Source organism: Gracilinanus agilis, chromosome 3 (assembly GCF_016433145.1).
Source record: "Gracilinanus agilis isolate LMUSP501 chromosome 3, AgileGrace, whole genome shotgun sequence".
Lineage (NCBI taxonomy): Eukaryota > Metazoa > Chordata > Mammalia > Didelphimorphia > Didelphidae > Gracilinanus > Gracilinanus agilis.
The window spans coordinates 116453433-116475626 of record NC_058132.1 but is presented as its reverse complement, the minus strand read 5'-3'; the positions used below and the strand labels follow the sequence as shown (position 1 = coordinate 116475626).

The following is a 22194-nucleotide window of genomic DNA, read 5'->3' as shown; positions in this document are numbered from 1 at the left end:
GAGAAGTCATCTCTGAAGCCCTAGTGCCTGTGTTATACATATTTTGAAAGTCTTAGCTTCTTCAATTAGCAACTGAGAGTTCAATGGGAAAGATGAGGGTAAGAGGGAGGATAAAGGGAAATGAGAACCAAATGTCAGTTTTCTCAGGTGCAGGTTGTTGTGAGGAAGATTAGTTATTGATTAAGAATTAAGGTTCATCTAGCAGGCTGGAGCTGGAGCATTCTAGGATAGAATGAAGGAGGAGGAAGTGTGTGTGCCTTGAGAGAGAGACTCCATTAGGGGTGGGCAGAAACTGTTGCCAGCCCAGGGAGATCTCAGACCCTGCTTCCTGATTTCCTTGGGATCCTGAGTGGAGGTGGATTTCCAGCAACAACAGAATAGCACCAAGAAGAGGAGAAGCTTGGGACCTGGTGGACAGTTTCTCAAGCATACTCTTTCTTCTTGGATATCTTGGACCACCTCGGATTTTGGCATCCTGTGAAACTCTTTGGAAAGTTGTGAGAATCCTCAAAGATACCCCACTGATCCATAGCTGTGCTGATTCAAGACTGGCTGGCACCAGGATTGATTCAGCCTTCTAGAGACACCACTGCTCCTTGGGCCCTGCCTGTTAGATCACTTAGATAAGAGTAGAATAATTCCCCCATTGCCACGTGGTTTTATCCTTTAGATTTTAAGTATAGAAATCCCTTTCCCACCTTTTAGTCAAACATAATTAAAGCTGTTAAGCCCCTTTTACCTTGGCTGCTTGTTTCTAGACTCTAGCCTAGGGAAAGGTGAGTGACAGTTAAGATCAACTGCCATTCCTGTGTGAATCCAGAAAACTCTGGTCTTTCCATCCGGGTCCAGTCTCTCATAAACCCCAGTGTGTGTACCCACAATTATTTAGTTTTATTATAATATCCCTGGTGTCCCCATTATCCATTACCTTTATTTATCTATTTTCTACAAGGTTATGCTATGGATGTTGACTGATGTCTTTCTAATTTTGTCAGTGGTGAGCATTTTCCTTTAAAAAAAAAAATTAACATGGGACAGCTAGATGACCCAGTGAATAGAGAGCTAAGCCTGGATATGGGAGGTCCCAAGTTCAAATTTGTCCTCAGACACTTCCTATCTGTGTGACCCTGGGCAAAGTCACTTATCCACCATTTCCCAGCCCTTAACATTCCTCTGCTTTGGAACCAATCTTCAGTATCAATTCGAAGATGGAAGGTTTGGGTTAGAAAAAAAAAAGAAAATGAACAAAACTCACATTTCTTTGAAGTATTTAAAAGCTTCTTTTAAAGTGAATAAATTTGGCAAAAAATTAATTTGCTTATTTTCTACATGTGGAAAAGTTTTTTGAATGTCAAATAGTAATTCTGAGAATTCTTTTCCTGGATAAGACTTCTTCCAAAAATTTGTGGAAAATTAAATCCTATATTAATGCCTCAACAGCACATTAGTGCCAGACACACAAAAGAGAAGGCTAGATGTGGCCTAACTGGTAATCTTTAAACTTATAGAAAGAAGATACATTAGTGAGAGGTAACGGCTGTTTGTTTGTTTGTTTGTTTTTTCCAAGATGATGGAAAAGGCATAAATTATAGGGGAGAAAATTTTGGCTAGCCAGCAGGAAGTAGTTTCTCATTTAGTAAATATTACTTGATTGCATTACTAGGAAAGCAGTTGTCTCTTGCCCAATAGGTAGTTGAAGACTATGAGCATCATGGAGAGATAGATGGATTGAAGGGTAAACCTGACACATAAAATCAAAGAGTAGATTATGAGACCGTATAAGACACCTTCCATCCCTGGGATTTTGTGATTTAGGAGTTCCAAAAAAGCATCCACATGTACTAAGTATGCCGTGATCTAGATGACTGGTAGAGGAGCTGTATGATTCTTTACATTGCTTCTCTTCCTGGTCTTCCCATGAGGATACTAATTCCAGTGGTGCTTTCTTACAGGAAGTTTCTGATATACTAATTATATCTACGAATACACTCAAGCTCATTTCCCTGCCTAAACTAACTAAAGAAAACTACATGGTACACAATAAATAGAGTACAGATCTTGGGGTCAGAAAGACCTGAGTTTAAATCTAGCCTCAGTCACTAAATGACTGTGTGACCCTGGGCAAGTCACTTCACCTTTCTGCATGCCAGTTTCCTCACCTGTAAAATGGTGATAATAATAGCACTTGTGGGGGACAGCTAGGTTCTTAGAGACAGGAGGACCTGGGTTCAAATGTGGGCTCAGACATTTCCTGGCTAGGTGACCTTGAGTCACTTAACACCAATTGCCTAGCCCTTTCTTTTCTCTTGGAGTTGCTACTAAGATAGAATGGAAGGGAGGCAGCTGGGTGGCTCAGTGGATTGAGAGCCAGGCATGGAGATGGGAGGGCCTGGGTTCAAATCTGACCTCAGACACTTCCCAGCTGTGTGACCCTGGGCAAGTCACTTAAACCCCCATCACCTAGCCCTTACCACTCTTCTGCCTTAGAACCAAAAGCCAGTAAGGGTTTTAAAAAAAAAATAGAATGGAAGAGTTTTAAAAAAATAATAGCACTTACCTCACAGAACTGTGAGGATTAAGTGAGTCAACATGTGAAGCACTTTGCAAACCTTAAAGTGCCGTGGAAATGTTAGTTATTATTATCCAACCTTATTCACTATACTCTTCCACTCCAACAATCTTGAATTAGGTAGGTTTGAACCAAGAGTCTAGTTTGGACAGCTAGGTGGTGCAATGGATAGAGTGCTAGGCTTGCAGTCAGGAAGACTCATCTTTGGGAGTTCTAATTCAGCCTCAGACACTTACTAGTTGTGTCACCATGGGCAAGTCACTTAATCCTCTTAGCCTCAGTTTCCTCATCTGTAAAATGAGTTAGAGAAGGAAATCGTAAACCACTCTGGCACCTCTGCCAAGAAAACCTCAAAAGAGGTCATGAAATGTCAAGACAACTGAAACAAATAAACAACCATGTGTAGCTACAGTTGCCATGAAGACTTTGCAAATTGTTATATCTTTTCTCAACCAAAATTAAGATACTTGAACACTTTAGAGCTGTTCCCATACACAAATCAAGCTCGTTTCAATTCAACAGAATCATATTCTTCCAGACTTGTCATTTGAGAGTTTATGAAGTTCTTATATGGGATGAGAATGAGAAAAGTACAGTAATGGTGCTATAGTGATGTAAATGTCTCTTTTGGGTGGCCACATTAAACGAGGCACATCCTTAAATCATTTATGGAGAGAACAGTCATTCCAGTCATACAATTCCCACTAGTCCCTGGAAGGTCTATGAGGCTTCTGGATGTTTCTCTTTTTTCCTGGTTCTCTGAATATGACAGAAGTAGCAAGTGATATTATGACATATAATATAACTGAGCTCTGGTTTTAGGGGTTAACTTTTATTATCCTTTCATTCCGAACTCCTTGCATAGTGCCTCCAAAGGGACTGTCAAAACTGGTCAGGCAGAAGGGTGTTGAGTTTGGGCCTGATGATGAGACAGATTGAAAAAAATCACTTTTCCCCAGTGTAGGTTTAATAGGAGAAATGACGAAGACTATATTGTCTTTCTCATTTAACAAGTAGTGAACGATACCTCTACCTCCACTTTTGTTCATTTGGATTAAGATCACTTAAACTGCCTTTAGAGAATCTAAATAAATTTCCTCCCTACCCCTTTATCTCATATCTATTTCCATGTGTAAAAATAAGAAAATACTTTCAAAAGATTAGACTTGGAACTCTTCTGGATGAGACATTTTCCAGAATGTTGGAGATGGTGGAAACACAACCTCTAAGTTGAAACTTACTATTCCATGAGATTGACTTAAATTTGGCTTTTATTTCTGGATATGTGAGTTCAAAAGGTCTAGTCAAGAATTTACTGCATATGCTCTCTTATCCTTCCCCTCTGCCCTAAGGAATGCTTGGTGATTGCTTCAACTTCTGTCTCTGACTTTCTTCTCTTTTGCTTCCTGTCCATTTAATGTTTCTTTGAACTCTTCTGCTTTCTCCTGTCATGCCTTTTGTTTAACCCTTAGCTGACTGACTTCTACAGCATTTTAAAGGTATATACTTTTCATGCATACAATTTAATACATGTAAAATGATTATATCCTTTTAAAAGGTAGCAAAATTAGCATATTTTTTTTCTTTTTGCTTGTAATTTAATTTTTTAATTACTTTTGAATAGAAAATGAAGTGAAATGATTGGGTAAGCCGAAAGGCATAAAATGTAAATTCGCAAACTGCTTCTAGCTTTGTTAATGAAATTCTAGTCTTGAATGATAGTCAATCAGAAATAAAGCATGCTTGCTATTTATTGGGAAACACTTGTCACAGCAGACCTGTAAGTTGGCTGCATTCATTTAAAAATGGTAATTTCTGGATTTCTTGCAGGACTCGAAAGCTTATTACCACCTGCTTGAGCAGGTGGCTCCAAAGGGAGATGAAGAAGGTATTCCGGCTATTACTATTGACATGTCAGGAATAAGGGTAAGAAAGGACATATGTACATATAAATTTACTCAACCAATGTGTGACCTTGGAGTTCAGAGGGGACCATTCTTTTTCTGGGCCTAAGTGAATGGGGTCAGTTTTAATGGCCTTTTGCTCTTAAAAAAAGAAGATATGAAAGTTAAAGAATTGATCAAGTAAGAAACATTCATGAAGTACCTACTAAGTGCCAGACACTGTGCCAAGAGCTGGACGAGTAACTGATGAGTAAGAAAACATTTAGGTAATTTGCAATGTACTCTAAGGGGCAGTACAATATCATGGAAAGAACTAAAGGCTTGGAGACAGGAAAGCCTGAGTTCTGATTCTTAACTACAAAACTTAGTAGCTTTATAACCTTGGACAAGTCACTTCGTCTCCGAGCCTCAGGTTTCTATCTCTCTCTCCCTCACAGTATTGTTATGAGGATCAAATGAGACAATGTGCACGATGCTCTTTGCAAACTTTCAAAGTGCTTATAATGCTAACTCTTGTTACTACTACTGTATTATATACTATATATTAAAATCTTGAGGTGAAGAGGAAGTCTAGTTAGTGGACTTTATAGACATTTATAGAGCTTTTGATGATTATTTTAAGAATCTTATAAGCTTCTTAAGCCTTCTATTTGATATTCTTAATATAATTTTGTATATATGTAATTATATATTATTGTTTCATATAGTTATATATTTTGTGTTATGTGATTTTATAATATGCTATATTGTATGTTTTATATATTTATTATTATGTCTTTTAAATAGCATATACCATATGTATATGTATTATATGTTATTTTATATTGTCGACATGGAATCTAAGAACCCCAAGTTTTAAGGGTAGCTTGTAAGCTGAAGACCCCTAGTTCATGTGAGAGTTTGCCCTGAGGGAAGTTTCAGATTTAGCTAGTCTCAGACTGAACTGTAAACCTTAAATTAAATGATAATACTGGTTTAGGTGGACATGGCAGACCTAAGCAAATGCTAAAATATCCTTTTATTCTAGTAGTTTCTCCCATTGTATTAGGGATACTTTTCCAAGAAGACCCACACCTGTACAAGGACCACCCTTTTTAGTATCCATTACACTCTACCCTTTGGCTATGGTTTCTTTCCCAAGCCTGTCCGTGTAGGTTGAACACTCCTGTTTCCTTATAACCATGGGAATGCCAATCAATCATGTTTCCCTGTCCCTCAGTTTCCCAAAAGAGTATATAAGCTTCCCAATTTTCATGACTCTTTGGAATTGTCCAGTCTAGCATGGCTGGCGTTTCCAGGGGTCAATGGCCAGAGCAACCCAGAGTCTCAGGGCTCTGTGTGGAGGCCTTGAGGAAAGCACTGAACCCCCCTCCTTAATTAAAGTGTGGTTTTTCTGATTATTTAATAGTTCTGTTTTTTCCCAGTTTATCAATATATAAATGTGTATATTATAATTACATATAATTATAATTTATATTTTTCTTAATTTTACATTCTGTCCAAAATTAAGTAAAGAGGCCTCCTTTAAAAAATATCTGATTTGCCTTACTGTAAGAACTTGGGAATTATCTTGGGAGATCTGTCTGGTCTTGGGTTTTTTTAAAGGTCAATTACTCTATAATTCTTCTAGATGCAATTCCAGTTCTCAAGGTCAGCTTTTAAGATTTCTTTTTGGTTTATATCCTGCATATTGATTTCAGGCAGATAAAAGTTATAAATAAAATGCTGATACTTTGCAGTACCCACCATGGGAAAATACTAAAGCTCTAAGTAAACCTAGTGTTAACTTTTATATTATGCCTATATACTTCAAGCCTTATACTACTTTGACCAAGACTTGAGATCTGTCTACATTGATGCAGGAGAAGGATGACATCCAGAGGGCAGAGTGTATGTTGCAACAAGCAGAAAGACTGGGATGCCGGCAGTTTGTCACCGCCACAGATGTTGTCCGCGGGAACCCAAAGTTGAACTTGGCTTTTATTGCCAATCTTTTTAATAGATACCCTGCCCTACACAAACCAGAGAATCAAGAAATTGATTGGGGATCTCTTGAAGGTAACTATAACAGGTTGCATCAAGATTAGGAAGAATCAAAACACATATGATAGCTGTTCAGATTGTAATTCAAAGCTTGATTACACACATATAAAGACACATTGGTGTGCATTTTCAAATGAGTCACTCAGTTTCTTGCTATAAAGAAGAAGAGAATAAACAGATAAAATGGGTCAATTATAGCCAAGAAGGAATAATCAAGTACTATTATATCCCATCCCATTATCTTTAGGCTTTAGGAGTTATATCAAGATTAAATGCTTTCAGAAAGTCAATGCTCATCTTATTATCAGATAAAGTAAGTGTTTGCATTGTTTTTTTAAAAACAAAAATGTTTAATGGACTTAATGTGAGTTTCTTAGGGCAAGATGATTTTTTAAAGCCTTGCTTTCTAAGTATGACCTTCAAGGGAGAAGGGCATTAAAGACTGGATTTCGGTGCTGATTTGCTCAACATTACACAACTAGGAAATACCTGAATCCAGTTTTGAACCCAAGACCTCCCATATCCAGGCCTGATTCTCTTTCCACTGAACACCCAGCTGCCTGCCTGGGGCAAGATGTTTTAGCCACTCACCTAAATAGAAACTAGAAGGGGCAGGTAAGTAATACAGCAGACCTGGAATTAGGGAGGTCCGAGTTCAAATCCAGACTCAGACTTTATTTTATTTTTATTTATTTAGTAATTTAGTAATTGTGTGACCCTGGGCAAGTCACTTTACCCTGTCATCTCAGATCCTCATCTGTAAAATGAGCTGGAGAAGGAAATGGCAAACCATTGTAGTATCTTTGCTAAGAAAACTCCAAATGGGGACATGAAGAGTCAGGCAGGACTGAAACTATTCAGCAACAGTTTATACTGACTATACTCTTGAGTATTTTTAGTTATAAAAATGTTATGTGAGGCAAGTGAATCATAATGAAATCTCTAAAAGGGAGACTTGGAAGATTGATAGGATAGTATGCTTTCAGAAGGACAAAAAAGCTTTTCTAGTATGTATATCTCAAGTATGTGTTCTCTAGTATTCTTTTTTGAAAAAAAAAACTTTACCTTCCATCTTAGAATCAATCCTTTGTATTTTTTTAAGGCAGAAGAGTATTAAGGGTTAGGCAACAGGGTTCAGTGACTTGCCCAGGGTCACCCAGCTAGGAAGATCTAGTATTCTAATAGATTATAGGACCATATGATATGTTTGAAACTCCACAGGTGACTTAATCCAAACCTTTCATTTTATTGATGAAACTGAGACCCAAAGAGGTTAGTGTTTTGTCCAATATTGCAATTAGTAAGTCAACTCCAAATTCAGTTTCTTTGACCATAAATCCCACATGAATAAAATTAAGTGATATTTTCATCTATTGTGAGTTGATGCCACCGATCAGGTAGAAAAAAAAATTCAAATGAATATAGGAAGTTTCTGAGCATTGCTATTGATCTACAAAAGCAGAAAACCTCTGGAGACAGTTTGTTCTTTGTGAGTGATCCTTTGTTCTAATATCTTATGGCACACTGATGGCAAACCTTTTAGAGACAGAGTGCCGGGCCCCACTCCCCAGACCAAGTACCATGCCCCACTCCTTACCCCACACAGGGGAGGAGGAAGCATTCCCACTGGACTGTTGGGCAAAGGGGCAGGTGATTTGAAAAAATATTGTCAGGCACAGTGGAGAGAGGGGGAAGATAACAGCTCCATCCAAGTCCCTCTGCCTTTCTAGTAAAGAACTCTGAGGGGTTATGGGTGAGGGGCTGTGTGCTTACAGAGAGTGCTCTGCATGTCATCTTGGGCACCCATGTCATAGGTTCGCCATCACTGTTATAGCACATAATCATATATTTTCAATCTCTATTCTGAAACAATTTCATTTGTATCCTGCTGAGCAAAATAAAGAGCTATTTTAAGATTCCACAGAATTATTAGACCCTCAGTCACACATTTCTTTGTAAGCCACTTCTACCTGGTTAGTCCATCATCCGCAGATACTCAAAATTTCCCAAAGTGAATTATCATACAGCCCATAAAACTATCTTCTCCTTGCAAATTCACCATTGCTGTCAATGGCCACTTCTCCTAGTCACTCAGCCTCAATACCTTGGAACCTCTTTTGATTCCTTTCCCCCTTTATCTATTTACTCAATATGTCATAATGCCCTTTTGATTATGATGAAGATTATTTGAAGATCATTCAAAATGATCCTCCTCTTGTTTTTTCATCACCATTACTCTTCTAGTATACCCTAATCTAGTCCTCAGTCACTTTGAAGATGGATAATTGCAGTAACCTCTGGACTGGTATGGTACCCTTATCCCTAGTGTCTCCCCACTTTGAGTTTATCTTCTACAATACTTCTAGACTCAACATTTCCCTAAAAAGTTGTTTTCACTCATGTCTTTTGCTAACTTTTTGTGGGCCAATTGTTTCAGTTGCATTTGGCTCTTCGTGACCCCATTTAGGGTTTTCTTGGCAAAGTTACTAGAGTGGTTTCCCATTTCCTTCTCCAATTCATTTTACAGATGAGAAAACTAAGACAAAGAGGGTAGAATGACTTGCCCAGGGTCACATAACTAATAAGTGTCTGAGGCCAGATTTGAACTCATGTCTTCATGAGGCCCAGAGCTCTATCCACTGCACCATCTACTTCTGCTTAGGAAAGCTTTGGATCCCTACCTCACTTAAATCCAGGTCATGGGCAAGTCCTGATGTCATTGATCTTTGAAAAGTGAAGTACCAACAACAGGAACTTAAGATGGTAGTCTATTGCCTGATGTGTGAAGTCCAAGCTCATCACCTTATAACACTTCCCCTTTTCTAGTCAGGCCAGCCCTCTCCATCTAAACATAGGATCTTACCTACATACAACAGGTTTTCACTAGATCTCACCAGTATCCCTTAGCAGATACTATTTATTTCCATTGTCCTGCCTTTCTTCATACTCTTCCCCTCTCTACCTTCTGGACCCACCTCTCCCTCCACCAAAATAAAAAACCAAAACCCTATCAGATCTCGTGAGTAATTCAAATCCTTACTCAAGCATATTCTTTGATGAAGTCTTTCCCTCCCTATCTCTTCCCTTTATCACCTCCCATAGCACTTGCTATCTGTCTCACACATTTGGTCACTTAGTAATTATATTCTGTCTTATATTGTTTTCTCTTTTTGTGTGGCCATCTTATCTCTCTGATTAGACCACTAGTCCTTGAGTGCAAGGACTGTGGTGTCTTTTGTGTTCTTCATTATGCCCGGCACTGTGTTGGGCACATGGATTGGTGGGGGTGGAAGAAAGATTTCACTAAATGGAATTGGTGAAGGATAGCAGCTGGAATCAAGATTCATCCCAGTTAGTCCCCCTTGTCAGCTGCTCTCTCATTCCACTTGCAGTTTAAAATACAGTCAATTGTGATTGTAAGGATAACATGTCTTCTGCACATCTGCTTAATAACTGGTTGTCCTCTGTTGTTTTAGGTGAGACGAGGGAGGAGCGCACATTTAGGAACTGGATGAATTCCTTGGGTGTGAGTCCTCGGGTCAATCATTTGTACAGGTAAGGAGGCATGGAAGCTTGATCTAGAGACATCTAAAAAAGAGTTATCTCCAAGCATGGCTTTCCCTGCCTTGAACCACAAAGGCCATTTGTTTCTGAAAAATTCAGCTTTTTGTCTGTTTATTTTACTCCTCTGGAATAAAAGCACATACGTGAAGAGCATGGCCATATTCAACTCATTTTCTGAAGACAGACATCCTCAGATCAACAGGATAGTATCAGAATTTTTGGATTCATGGATCTGTTGGGGCTGGTGTAAAGAAGAAAAATCTTAGAATTCTGTAGAAAATTGAGCTGTTTAGATTTCAGTGCAAAAAGGGGATCTTTTAGTATTCAACTCTAGTAGTTCAAGTAGTAAAGCCAGTGTAGAATACTTTCCATATATCCTCTTTTGGGTCTGTCTATAACTGGATTGTTCCAACCCATTGGTTGTAGTGAAAAGAGGACTGAATTTGGAGTCAGATCACATCCCACTATTAGTCTACTGTCAATTTGCAACCAAAGCTCCTAGGAGATATATCATATTTCTTCTTGTTTTTCTTCCATACTTTTTCTTCCTCTCCTTTCTGTGGGAAAAAATAATACTCAGTAGTACAGCAGTACAGTGTATAATAGAGCCTGGTTCACTCATTCTTAGGAAATCTATCTTAAAAAAGGCAATCTACAAGTTAGGTTTCTATGTGCTTCCTCATGAGGAAAATGGGTGTTTTGTTCTGTAAAATATGTGCTGCTTATGTGAGATTTATATGAGATAAATGAGAAAATGCTTTTTAGCCTAAAAATGCTGCACAAGCATAGTTATAGTGATGGTCCCATTTGGTTAACAAGAGCTCCATTTTTTTTCTTCTCTTAGTGATTTGTCAGACTCCCTGGTCATCTTCCAGCTCTATGAAAAGATTAAAGTACCTGTTGACTGGAATCGAGTGAATAAGCCGCCATATCCTAAACTGGGGGGTAATATGAAGAAGGTAGGCGGATACCATCACCAGATCATGGTAGAGTTGTAAAGGAATGACCTTGCTGAGGAGCACTATATGAATACTTTATCAGGAGGCCAAGCTCTAATGAGTAACGTTTACACAAGGACACAGAGATCAGAAACTAGGGCAGCATTTTCTTAAAGAGACCCTGCTATTTTAGAGAAGGACCTCTAATGTGAAACTGTGGAAATGGGAAAATTCTGGTTGAGATTAAGGTTAGTGGTGCCATACTCCTACAGTTCCTATAGCCCTTGTCCAGGTCTTCCCTCTCAGATAACTTTCCAAAGCGATTCTTTGTGCCAGATAATGGGATTTAAAAAAAAGAAAAAAGATAACTTGGGCAGAGAACAGATCTAGTGTCAACACTGTGGGAACACTGCAGTATAAAAGTTGCTACAGAACTATTGGAGTTGGAATGCAGATCAAAGCGTATTTTTCACATTCGTTTATTTGTGTTCCTATTTGGGGATTTTGGTTTTATATGAGTATTCTTTTCAACAATGACTAATGTGGAAGTATATTCTGCATGATAATATATGTATAACCCAGATCAATTTGCTTACCTTCTCTGAGATGGGAGGAGGAAAGGAAAGAGAAATTTGGATCTTATAGTTCCCGAAAAGGTAGGTTGAAAATTGTTATTACGTATAATTGGGAAAATATCTTTAAAAAAGAGAGAGCTACAGATTATTTCCAGAATAACATCTAGGCTCCAAAGTTCCATAATGTATAGTGTGTAGCCTCAGGTAGGTTTTTCAACCAGATATGGGTCTAAATGAGGAATTCAAATTTTCACGTGAACTGCCAATTACTAAATCATTCAAGAGATCCATTGAACAATTAATTAAGGCTGAATCTATATCATATCAAGACAGAAGGTGGCATTAATACTCATGCTATGGTTTTGCAGTTCAGATGTACCATGAATGGAAGAAAATATGAAAGATCCTTGACACGAGTTGTATTTTAAATGTTCGTTACTATTCCACCATAGAATCAGATTCATAGAGGAAATGCTTATCATACTCACGCCTTAGTCCAAGAAATATAAAAACAGCTTTGAAAATAATAATTTTCTGCTCATTTGAACACAAATTATCCCCTCTTGGCTTATAATAGATAGGCACAACATGGCATAGTAGATAAAGAATCTAACTCAGAGTCAAGAAGACTTAGGTTCAAATCTTGCCTCTGACACAACCCCAGGTGATAATGGCCAAGTCACTTAACATCTGAATGCCTCAAACAGTCCTCCAAGTTCATTATTTGGAGAGGAGTTTCCACCTGCATCAAGGAAGAGTTTTTCACACCTTTGACATCACAGGTTCAAACTAAAGAAAAATCATAGCAAATGTTGATCTTAGGCTCCTTTTTAACCTTTGTTCTATCTAGGGGAGAGTACAGAGGAAGAGAAAAATGAAGGTTTTTGCCTTGAAAAAAGTATTATATTCCTCTTTAGTTATTTATTTTAAAAACCCTCACCTTCCATCTTAGAATCATTACTATATATTGGTTCTAAGGTAAAAGAGTAGTTAGGGTTAGGCATTGGGGGGTAAGTGATTCACCCAAGGTCACGCAGCTGGAAAGTATCTGAGACCAGATTTGAACTCAAGTCTCTAGACCTAGCTCTCTTTCTGTCGAGCCACCAAGCTGCCCCTGTTCCACGTGCTTTATAATGGCCATCTAATATGAAGGTGAGGAAGGCAGCTAGGTAGCACTATGGATAGAGCATCAGTCTTGGACTCTGGAGGACCTGGGTTCAAATGTGGCCTCAGATACTTCCTAGCTGTGTGATGCTGGGCAAATCACCAAACCTCCATTGCCAAGCCCTGGTGTGAAGATGGGATTAGCTCACTCCTATTCATTCTTTAGACTTTAGCCACCAGGAATGTCACCCCACCCAATTTAGAATTAAGTGGTAAGGGGAAAGTCTATGACCCATGTGTGCTAGTGAGTGACAAATCAAAAACAAGTGACTGCCTCCTGGGCAGTCTGAAACAAGGTTGAGGCTGCCATTTGCCCATGTGGAACTGGAGGCTGAACACAGGAAATGCCGCAAAGAACTATTTTTAAAATATGATGGTACCTTCCTATGAAGGGGTTTTTGCCCTTTGAACTTGGCTTTCAAGGAGCTCAGATGGGCAGTGGGCCAGTGAAGGATTGGGAAGATCAGGCAAAAATAGCAGCTGGAGCTGTCAGCAACAGCATGGCTTTCACTAAATTTATTTAGGCTATCTTTAAGAAATTGAGAGTTCCTTTTCCAAAACTTCTGCTCGCCATCAATGTAAGAAATAAAATTAATATAAAAAAGGATAACTTTAAAATTATTATGGGTTTTTAAAGATTTATTAGTAGCCAATAGAAAATGATGCCTCTCTGGCTTAGTCAGTTTAAAAGGCACTCCCTTGCCTTGCCATGCTGCTGGATCAGAAGCAAAGAGGAAGTCCAATCCCAGCCCCCCTGTCTAAGTCATTGTGTAAGGACAGGAAGCCAGGGGGCTCATGGAAAATATAGTTCAAGGGCCCCCAAATTCCCAATAACACACTTGCCACTTGTCTTAGAACTAAATCAGACCATGATGGTTGAAAAATGATAATAAATATGAAGATGATAATGAATCATTTTCCTGCTTGATCATTAACAGCTTGAGAACTGTAACTATGCCGTGGAACTGGGGAAGAATCAAGCCAAGTTTTCTCTTGTTGGCATTGCTGGGCAGGACCTCAATGAAGGAAACCGCACGTTGACGCTGGCCTTAATATGGCAGATAATGAGAAGGTATTATTATTATTATTGTTATTATTATTATTATTATTATTATTGGATAAGTTGCCTACCTAAAGAACAGACACATCACCATGTTTTTTAGATCTAAATAATTTCAACAACTAAGAATATGATTTAGCCTAACTGGGAGGCCAAACTGGGCAAAAGGATTCCATTTTCAGTCATGTAAAACATCACTAGGTGCCTTTGAGAGCCAAATCTAAATAGGATCATAGATCTAGGGTTGGAAGAGACTTCAGAAACCACTGAGTTCAACCCCATCATTTATATAGCCTTGAGACTTTGCTGCTGTTTTTATACAGCTATGTCTAAGGATAAGTGACCCCGTTTGGAATTTTCCTGGTCAAGATACTGTAATGGTTTGCCATTTCCTTCTCCAGCTCATCTTATATAAGGGGAAACTGAAGCAAACAGGATTAAGTGCCTTCCCTGGGGTCACAAAACTAATATATATGTGTGTATATGTGTACACACACAAACACACACTATTTCTCTACATTTTAGGCATAAGGCATATTGGAGACAATTTTTATTAATTTAGCATTATTTTCAATTAAGCCTATTTCTAGCTTAGACAGCGAAACTGATATAGTCCACCCGTGCCCTCAGATTTCTCTCCTCTGAACCCATTTAATGAGGTGATTCAAGACAAGAGTGAATCACAAGAAAAATAATAGTTTCAAGTTGACATCCTCACACTGTAAATCTAGCTCTAAAAACCTTTTATATATGCATTAAAGTTTAAAGCATAGTTAGTCTATCCAGGAAATTTTCTCTCAGAAGTGGTTATTCCTGAGTGGAGAGTGCACCAGAACTGGTGCTGGGAGGACTTGAATTAAAATCTGGCTCAGGTATTTTATAGTTGTGTACAAGTCACTTAATGTGTTTGCCTCAGTTTCCTCATCTTTAAAGTGGAGGTAATAATAGCTTCTATCTCCCAGTGTGATTTCAAGGACCAAATGAAATAATGTTTTAAAAGTGATTTCCAAACTTTTAAATGTCTTATTATTATTAATTGACTTGACTATTTGCTTTTTTCTGAACTCATTTCCTTTTAGGAAAGCAACTTATTTTCTATAGGCTACTGTTGGGCTTATTCTTTGTTTTCCATGGAATTTTCAGGAATCTGTATTGAATTACTCATTCAATTCAAGAAATATCATTACTTCTGAATAAGCATAGTTGTTTGTTTGCTTTTTTAACTCATACCTTCTGCTCTAGAATCAATACTAAGTATTGGTTCAAAACAAGAGTGGTAAGGGCTAGGCAAATTGGGGTTAAGTGACTTGCTAAACCTAGTTGTTTTTTAACAGCATGTAAAAGTGTATTGTTTATTCTTGGTACAGATCTCTGGTCCCAAAGATTCTTGTTGTTATTGATCAGTCATTTCAGTTATACCCAGCTCTTCATGACCCTATTTTGGGTTTTTCTTAGCAAAGACACTGGAGTGGCTTGCCATTTCAACTTCTCCAACTCATTTGACATATGAGGAAACTGAGGCAAACAGAGTTAAGTGGTTTACCCAAGGTCACACAGCTAGTAAGTATCTGAGGCCAGATTTAAGTCAAGGAAAATGACTCTTCTTGATTCCAGGTCCAGCACTCTATCCACGGAGCCACAGTGATTATAGTTGGCCCAGAGATTATAGCATTTTCCTTTTGAAACTCTTTTACTTTAGAGAATGTTTTAGTACTAATTTTTCTTCTCCTTTAGGGTAACACTATTTAATTTGCCCTCTCCCCCACCCCCAATTATTTTGGTAATCCTGATCTTTTAGCCATTAGTCATATTTTTGTTCTTGTCACTGGCCATATTTTGGATTTATTGCTTTCACATAAAATAAACATTTCTGATTGTAATGTTCTCATTCAATTCTCTCTTCCTTCCTCTGAATTCTTTCTTTTTCTTCCTATGCTTTCTTCTCCTGTCTCCCTACTCTCCTTTTCTTTTCCCAGGGAGATGATGGGAAGCCAAGGAATTTGCACTGTATGACATAATAATAATCAAACTTTTAATTAAAATTATCTTAGGAAACAATAATGTTCCATTGTGATTCTGTTGCCTCCCATATGACTTTATTCCTCTGAGAATTAGCCAGAAAGAGTATAATTAAGATTCTCTCTATAGTAATGCCACTTGTAAATATAAAATGAAATAATGAAGGTGAAAGTATTTTGTATACTCCTGGGCCATAATGTAGATTGTTGTTATTATAGTCACTTAACCATGTTTGCCTCAGTTTTCTTATCTGTAAAATGAACTGGAGAAAGAAATGACAAACCACTCTAATATCTTTGCCAAGAATACCCCAAATGGAGTCATGAAGAGTCAGACATGACAGAAATGACTGTATAGCAACAATTGTTATTATAATACATTATTTTGAGGAAAAAAATACTATCGTTACCATTGCTACTTATTAATGTATGGAATTCTTATGTGATAACATACTTTCCTTAAAAGGCATGCTTCTTTTTGGGGGACAGGTATACACTGAGCATTCTTGAAGATATTGGTGGAGGACAGAAAGTCTATGATGATATTATTGTCAATTGGGTGAATGAAACGTTGAAAGAAGCTGAGAAGAACTCATCTATTTCTAGTTTCAAGGTAAAATTCTTAGTCTCATCTTGCTTGTTAAAGGCCTGTTCTAATTCCAAATGTTGAGGTTTACTGGTTTCTCACTGGGTTGTAAAATAGCCTTTTATGCTTGTTAAATATTGAAACCTTCTCTTGTTGACTTTGAAATAGCCTAGTGTTGGAATGGCCAATTATTATTATGACACTTATAATATGCCATGGACATTGACCAACTTTATTATGTCCTTTTTGGGAATTCTGCTGCTTTTTTCTACATATCACTATATTTGTTAATACCTTTATTAAAGAACCTGGAATACTGTGGCATTAAAAAAAAAAAAAGGGGCAGCTAGGTGGCACAGTATATAGAGTGCCCATTCCGGAGACAGGAAGACCTGAGTTCAAATGTGACCTCAGAGACTTACTAGCTGTTACTGTTCCGTTATCTTTGCCAAGAAAACTCCAAATGGGGTAACAGAAAATTGGACAAGCTTCAATGACCTGATGTGTGTTTTTATTTAATTTAATTTAATTTTTTTATTTTTTTCTGATATGTGTTTTAACACTTTTCTTACTATGGTGAGTTTTCTAATACCTAAAGTTCCCTATGTCAGTGTTTTGCTTGTTTTTTGGTTTTGTTTTACAACAACCAAGCCTATTTTATTAATGGGCATTATATTTTATTAAATTTCTTACCTCTTCTTTTATAAATTAGTTCTCAAGTAGCCTATGTCTCTCACATATATAGAAAATGTAAATATATAAATATATATATATATATAAAATGTAAAAAATATAAAAATAAAACTCAAACTTGTGATATGTTGACTATTTTCCTACTCACAAATAAGTCTAGAATAAAAAGCTCTTTCAGAGTGATCCTAGGTGAGTCATTTAACCCTATTTGCTTCAATTCCCCGTCTGTAAAAATGAGCCAAAGAGGGAAATGGCAAAACTATTCCAGTATCTTTGCCAAGAAAACCCCAAAATGAGGTCACAGAGAGTCAGATATAACTGAAACAAAAGTATTCTTACGCCCATTTTTCATTTGAGAAAGTTGAGCCTCAGAAAGGGTAGATAATTTTCCTTAGATCACATAACTAGTGTATGGTTGATCCAAGACTCAAAGCTAGGATTCCAATTTAAAAATCTAGTATTTTTCCCATTACTACTGCTCCACCTCCTAAGCATCTCTTGATGTAACCAGGCAGTCTCTTGCTCCCTCTTGTGGATGGCCTTTACACTGCTTGTTAGGCATCTCTACTAATAGATCAAATTTAAGAATTAGGGCAAAATTCAAATATAGCCAATTAGCTGCTTAGAAACTCCAGTAAATCAATTCACTGTGATACTCTAAATAATGGTCAAAGCAAAGGTAAGAGGATTGACTTGATTTTAGTCATTAAATGTTTTCTCTGTCTCGGGGATTTCTGGATCACCTGTGATACTGAGAAAAATATATATACCTAAAGACAGACAGATTATCCTGAATCATTCTGCAGTAGCTCATTTAAAGAAGGAATAAAATTCTGCTAAAGCCTTGAACTAAACTGCATAGAGATCATAAACATATGACTGGAAAGAATGACCCATTCTTCTTGTGACCAATGGAAATTCTGTCAAAAAGAGTAGAAGTGACTATAGATGTTTTTGTTTTGTTTTTTCCCTCTTTCTCTATAGGACCCTAAGATCAGCACAAGTATGCCTGTTTTGGATCTCATTGATGCCATTCAAGCAGGATCCATTAAATATGATCTTTTGAAAACAGATGACCTAAATGATGAAGAAAAACTTAATAATGCCAAGTATGAAAAAAAGATTTTGGGGGGGTGGGGGGGTGGGGTGGGGAGAGGAACCAGAGAAGAAAAAGTCAGCCCAAATTTTCTTCCAGTTGGCACTTCAGTATTTTTTTTAACCTGTGATTTCATCCATTTTGAGAGTTTCTAGATGAGGAAATTCCTTCTGAAAATGTGGATCGTCAACTGTTTTTTTATTTATATTCTTAGAACGTTGTTGGATGAGCAATAAGGTGGCTCTGTGGATAGAGAACCAGTCTAAAGATGAGAGATCTTGAGTTCAAATCTGGCCTCAGACACTTCCTAACTATGTGACTCTGGGCAAGTCACTTAATCCCCATGATTTAGCCCTTACTGCTCTTCTGCCTTGGAACTTATATTCAGTATGGATTATAAGACAGAAAGTAAGAAAGAAAGAAAAAGAGAAACATACACACACACACACACACAGAGAGAGAGAGAGAGAGAGAGAGAGAGAGAGAGAGAGAGAGAGAGAGAGAATAAGAGAAATGGAGAGAGGAAGGAACGAATGAACGAAGGAACAAAGGAAGGAAGGAAGAAAAGGAGAGAGGGAGAAAAGAGGAGAGACAAGGGGGAGAAAGAAAAAAGGGGAGAGAGAAGAGGAGGGGGGAAGCAGAGGGATGGAGAAAAGAGTAAGTTATTGTGGCTGCTGGGAGGTTATGTGACTTACCCAGAATCACATTATTTGGGAAGTGGGACTTGAAGTCTTGTCTTGCTGACACCAGTGTCAGTTATCTATCCATGATGCCATGATTCCTCTCAGTTTAATCTATAATTTCATAAAACTCGTTTTAGAATCATCACTCACAGCAACTCTTTTGAAAGAGTTTCAATAAATCAAATACCATCCTCATATGACCTCCCACATGGGAGCTAGTCAGTGGGAAAACCTATATCCAAGTTCCATCCTTATGCCACTTAGGGGGGAGACTTCCATCTTTTATTTACAAATTCAGATCACCTGAAAAATGGGTGACTTAGAGAACTTAGAAGTATCTACCCTTAGAAATATTCCTTCTCAGGGGCAATTGGGTGGCTCAGTGGATTGAGAGCCAGGCCTAGAGACGGGAGGTCCTAGGTTCAAATCTGGTCTCAGACACTTCCCAGTTGTGTGACCCTGGGCAAGTCACTTAACCCCCATTACCTACCCTTACCACTCTTCTGCCTTGGAGACAATACACATCACTAACTCCAAGATGGAAGGGGGTAAGGGTTTTATATATATATATATTCCTTCTCAAATAAGTGTAGAGTTAAAGTTATGGGTACCCAAGCACTGTTTACACCAACCCTCCTGATCTAACCCAAGATAATGCCTAGGAGCCAGGAGAAAGATGTGTTATTGTTAATTAAAATTTTAAACATATTTAAATTAAATTTATTAATTAAAATTTAGAATATATTTCCCTCTAGAAGCAATGTTATAAATAGATCTTTCATGTAACAGAAAAAACACAATACCAGTTTCATAATTTTGCCACTGCAACATCTCATGAATCTGTCCTCCTTCCTGTAATCACCTTAATACAGTTCATTATTACTATTTATTCCAAGCAGAGGGATCCAACAGAATATGAAACTAACAATACTGGATTTGGAGTTCAAAATTCTGGGTTTAAGTTTTTGGATTGATTTTTTTTTAACCCTTACTTTCTCTTTTAGAATCAATACTAAGTTGGTTCCAAGGCAGAAGAATGGGAAGGGCTAGGTAATTGGGGGTATGTGACTTGGCCAGGGTCACACAGCTAGGAAATGTCTGAGGCCTGATTTGGATCCTGTCTCCAATCTGGGTATCTATCCACTGAGCCACCTAGCTGCCCCTAGATTTAAGTTTGTCTCTTCTCTTCTTCTTCTCCTCTCAGAGCCTCAGTTTCCTTAACTGTGAAATGAAAGGGTGAAAGTAGATGACCTCTAAGGTCTCATCTCATTCTGGGATGGTCATTGTGAGGAACATGCTAGGAAGTCAACAAAGATTGGCAAGTTATAGTAAAGTATATTTTATTCGAGCAGGTCTGTGACTTTCTTTAGCAATACTTTGGATACATGAGTCCTTGCTTAGAAATAGCAGGAAATTCTATAAATTGCCTGAAGTTATATAGGAAAGTTGAAAATGGAGGCAGAATCTGAAACTTTCCTCATCTTCTAAACTGAGTATCAGAAGGGAGCTGGCTATTGGCCCCAAATGGATCCAGATGTGAAGTTCCATTCCAACATCTTTCAGTCAGCAGCTAGGATATAATGGGACAAGATTGTAAATAATGTGACCTCTTCCTATTTTGTCACCTAAATTTTTAATCCATCTCTTATTTCATTTTTAGGTATGCCATTTCAATGGCTCGAAAAATTGGGGCAAGAGTATATGCTCTTCCAGAAGACCTGGTTGAAGTGAAACCCAAAATGGTCATGACAGTTTTTGCATGTCTCATGGGAAAGGGGATGAAGAAGGTGTAAGGCCAAATAGGGTTGACCTCGGAGGCTGAATCACACAATTTTGACTGCCTCAAATACTGGATGCCCTTTTCAAGACCCAAGAAGCATGTGGACTGGCTAAGCCATTCCAGAGTTTAAAGAGATTGTAACATTAAAGCAAGGTTCTAAGCAGCATTTAGTTCAGCCAAGTAATCTAGCCTGTGTTTAACAGAAATATGCTTCATTTCTTTAAGAAAGAAAGAAAGAAATCCTAAATCTCATGCAAATAATTTATATCCTTGAATATATCTGCTTCCTTTGAAAATCCAGAAGTTATTTCCTAGCAGCCCTTCCCCACAAGCTCCACTTTAATCATTAGCCCAATATACGGGCCTCAGTATTGTTATTCCCAGTATAGTGTTTCAAGTTCAGTTACACAGTAGTTGGGGGGTGTTTTTTTTTGTTTTTTTTTTTAAGACAAAGTGATGGACTGAGAAAGAAAAATCATTAATTTTTAAGATTGTTAATAGTAGTCTACCACTGGTTTATTATGCAAAGCCTTTGTTTTCTTTGCGGTTACCTTATTTTAGATGCTTCTCGCTGGTGCCTCTGCTTTATTGACACCCCATGAATTCCCACTCCCTATTCTGAACCTGCAGTCGCCTCTTCCATTAGCATCACCCGGTATCTCTTCTCTTCTCCTCCTTAGACCTTGGTGTTCCTTTGGATCGGCTGCTAGGCATCCCTACCATTCATTAGAGGCTTCCTTTGAAGAGGGGGGAGCTTTCCTCGTCTAGCAGAGTTGAGCTTAAATTATTAGTCACTGGTCTCCCACGCTAGGACCTGGCCCAGTGGTTCCCAAGTTCGGTTCTTGGGCAAGTCATCGGCTCTCTCCTCTTCTCCGTGTCATGTTCATCTGAGGTTTGGCACAAGGCCAGGCCTCGAAACCCAGACACCAAATCCAGGGTTCATTTCTTTCCTTTGGCCAACATTTGATTTTAGGGATCCTGAAGCTGTTTGACTGTCCCTAATCATAGCCATGTGGGATGGTTGAGAAATGTGGCTTGCTCTCAGACTTCTGATATTTCTAATTGTTCTGTAGTTTGCTGGAACTTATATACCCCAGGGGGATATGTGCCAATGAATTATCCATCCTCCCCATGTCCGATAACCAATGTAATGGACTTTTACAAAATGGTAAACAAAAGCCCTGTGGATTCAAACAGCTACTCTTAAACAAGAAAATCTGAAGAAACAAAGGCCAAAAAGCAGCACATCTGTCCTCACTAACACCAGGCCACCTCCTCATTGCTTTGAAAAAAATCTGCATTTTCCTTTGAAAACATCTGGAGACCAAGAGGTCCCATTTAAGATCACTTAATGGACCTTATAAGCCACGGTTTAAAGCAGTCAATGTGCTTCACCTTCTCTGGGGCCCTGGCAATGAGCCAAAGCCTGGGGGCCCCTTACGTTGACTCACCAATCAATGTTTCTACTGTATCTGTATGCACAGGCTTGAATTTTGCCTTAGTCTAATCTGTACTTATCCT

General features: G+C 38.1%; 1 protein-coding gene across 2 annotated transcripts in view; it reads left to right on the top strand.

Annotated features, from left to right (window-relative positions):
• LCP1 (lymphocyte cytosolic protein 1) overlaps nt 1-21020 on the top strand; it is a 61913-nt gene extending 40893 nt beyond the window's left edge. Inside the window, exons 9-17 of one of the 2 annotated variants that reach the window (XM_044668218.1) lie at nt 4042-4068; nt 4400-4495; nt 6336-6531; nt 9993-10071; nt 10925-11039; nt 13696-13829; nt 16325-16448; nt 18099-18223; nt 20554-21020. In XM_044668218.1, the coding sequence (XP_044524153.1) occupies nt 4042-4068; nt 4400-4495; nt 6336-6531; nt 9993-10071; nt 10925-11039; nt 13696-13829; nt 16325-16448; nt 18099-18223; nt 20554-20686 (1029 nt within the window). In that variant the 3' untranslated portion in view covers nt 20687-21020. The remainder of the gene's footprint in view (nt 1-4041; nt 4069-4399; nt 4496-6335; nt 6532-9992; nt 10072-10924; nt 11040-13695; nt 13830-16324; nt 16449-18098; nt 18224-20553) is intronic. The other variant, XM_044668220.1, reaches the window with a different exon arrangement.
• Nucleotides 21021-22194: the final 1174 nt, after the last annotated feature.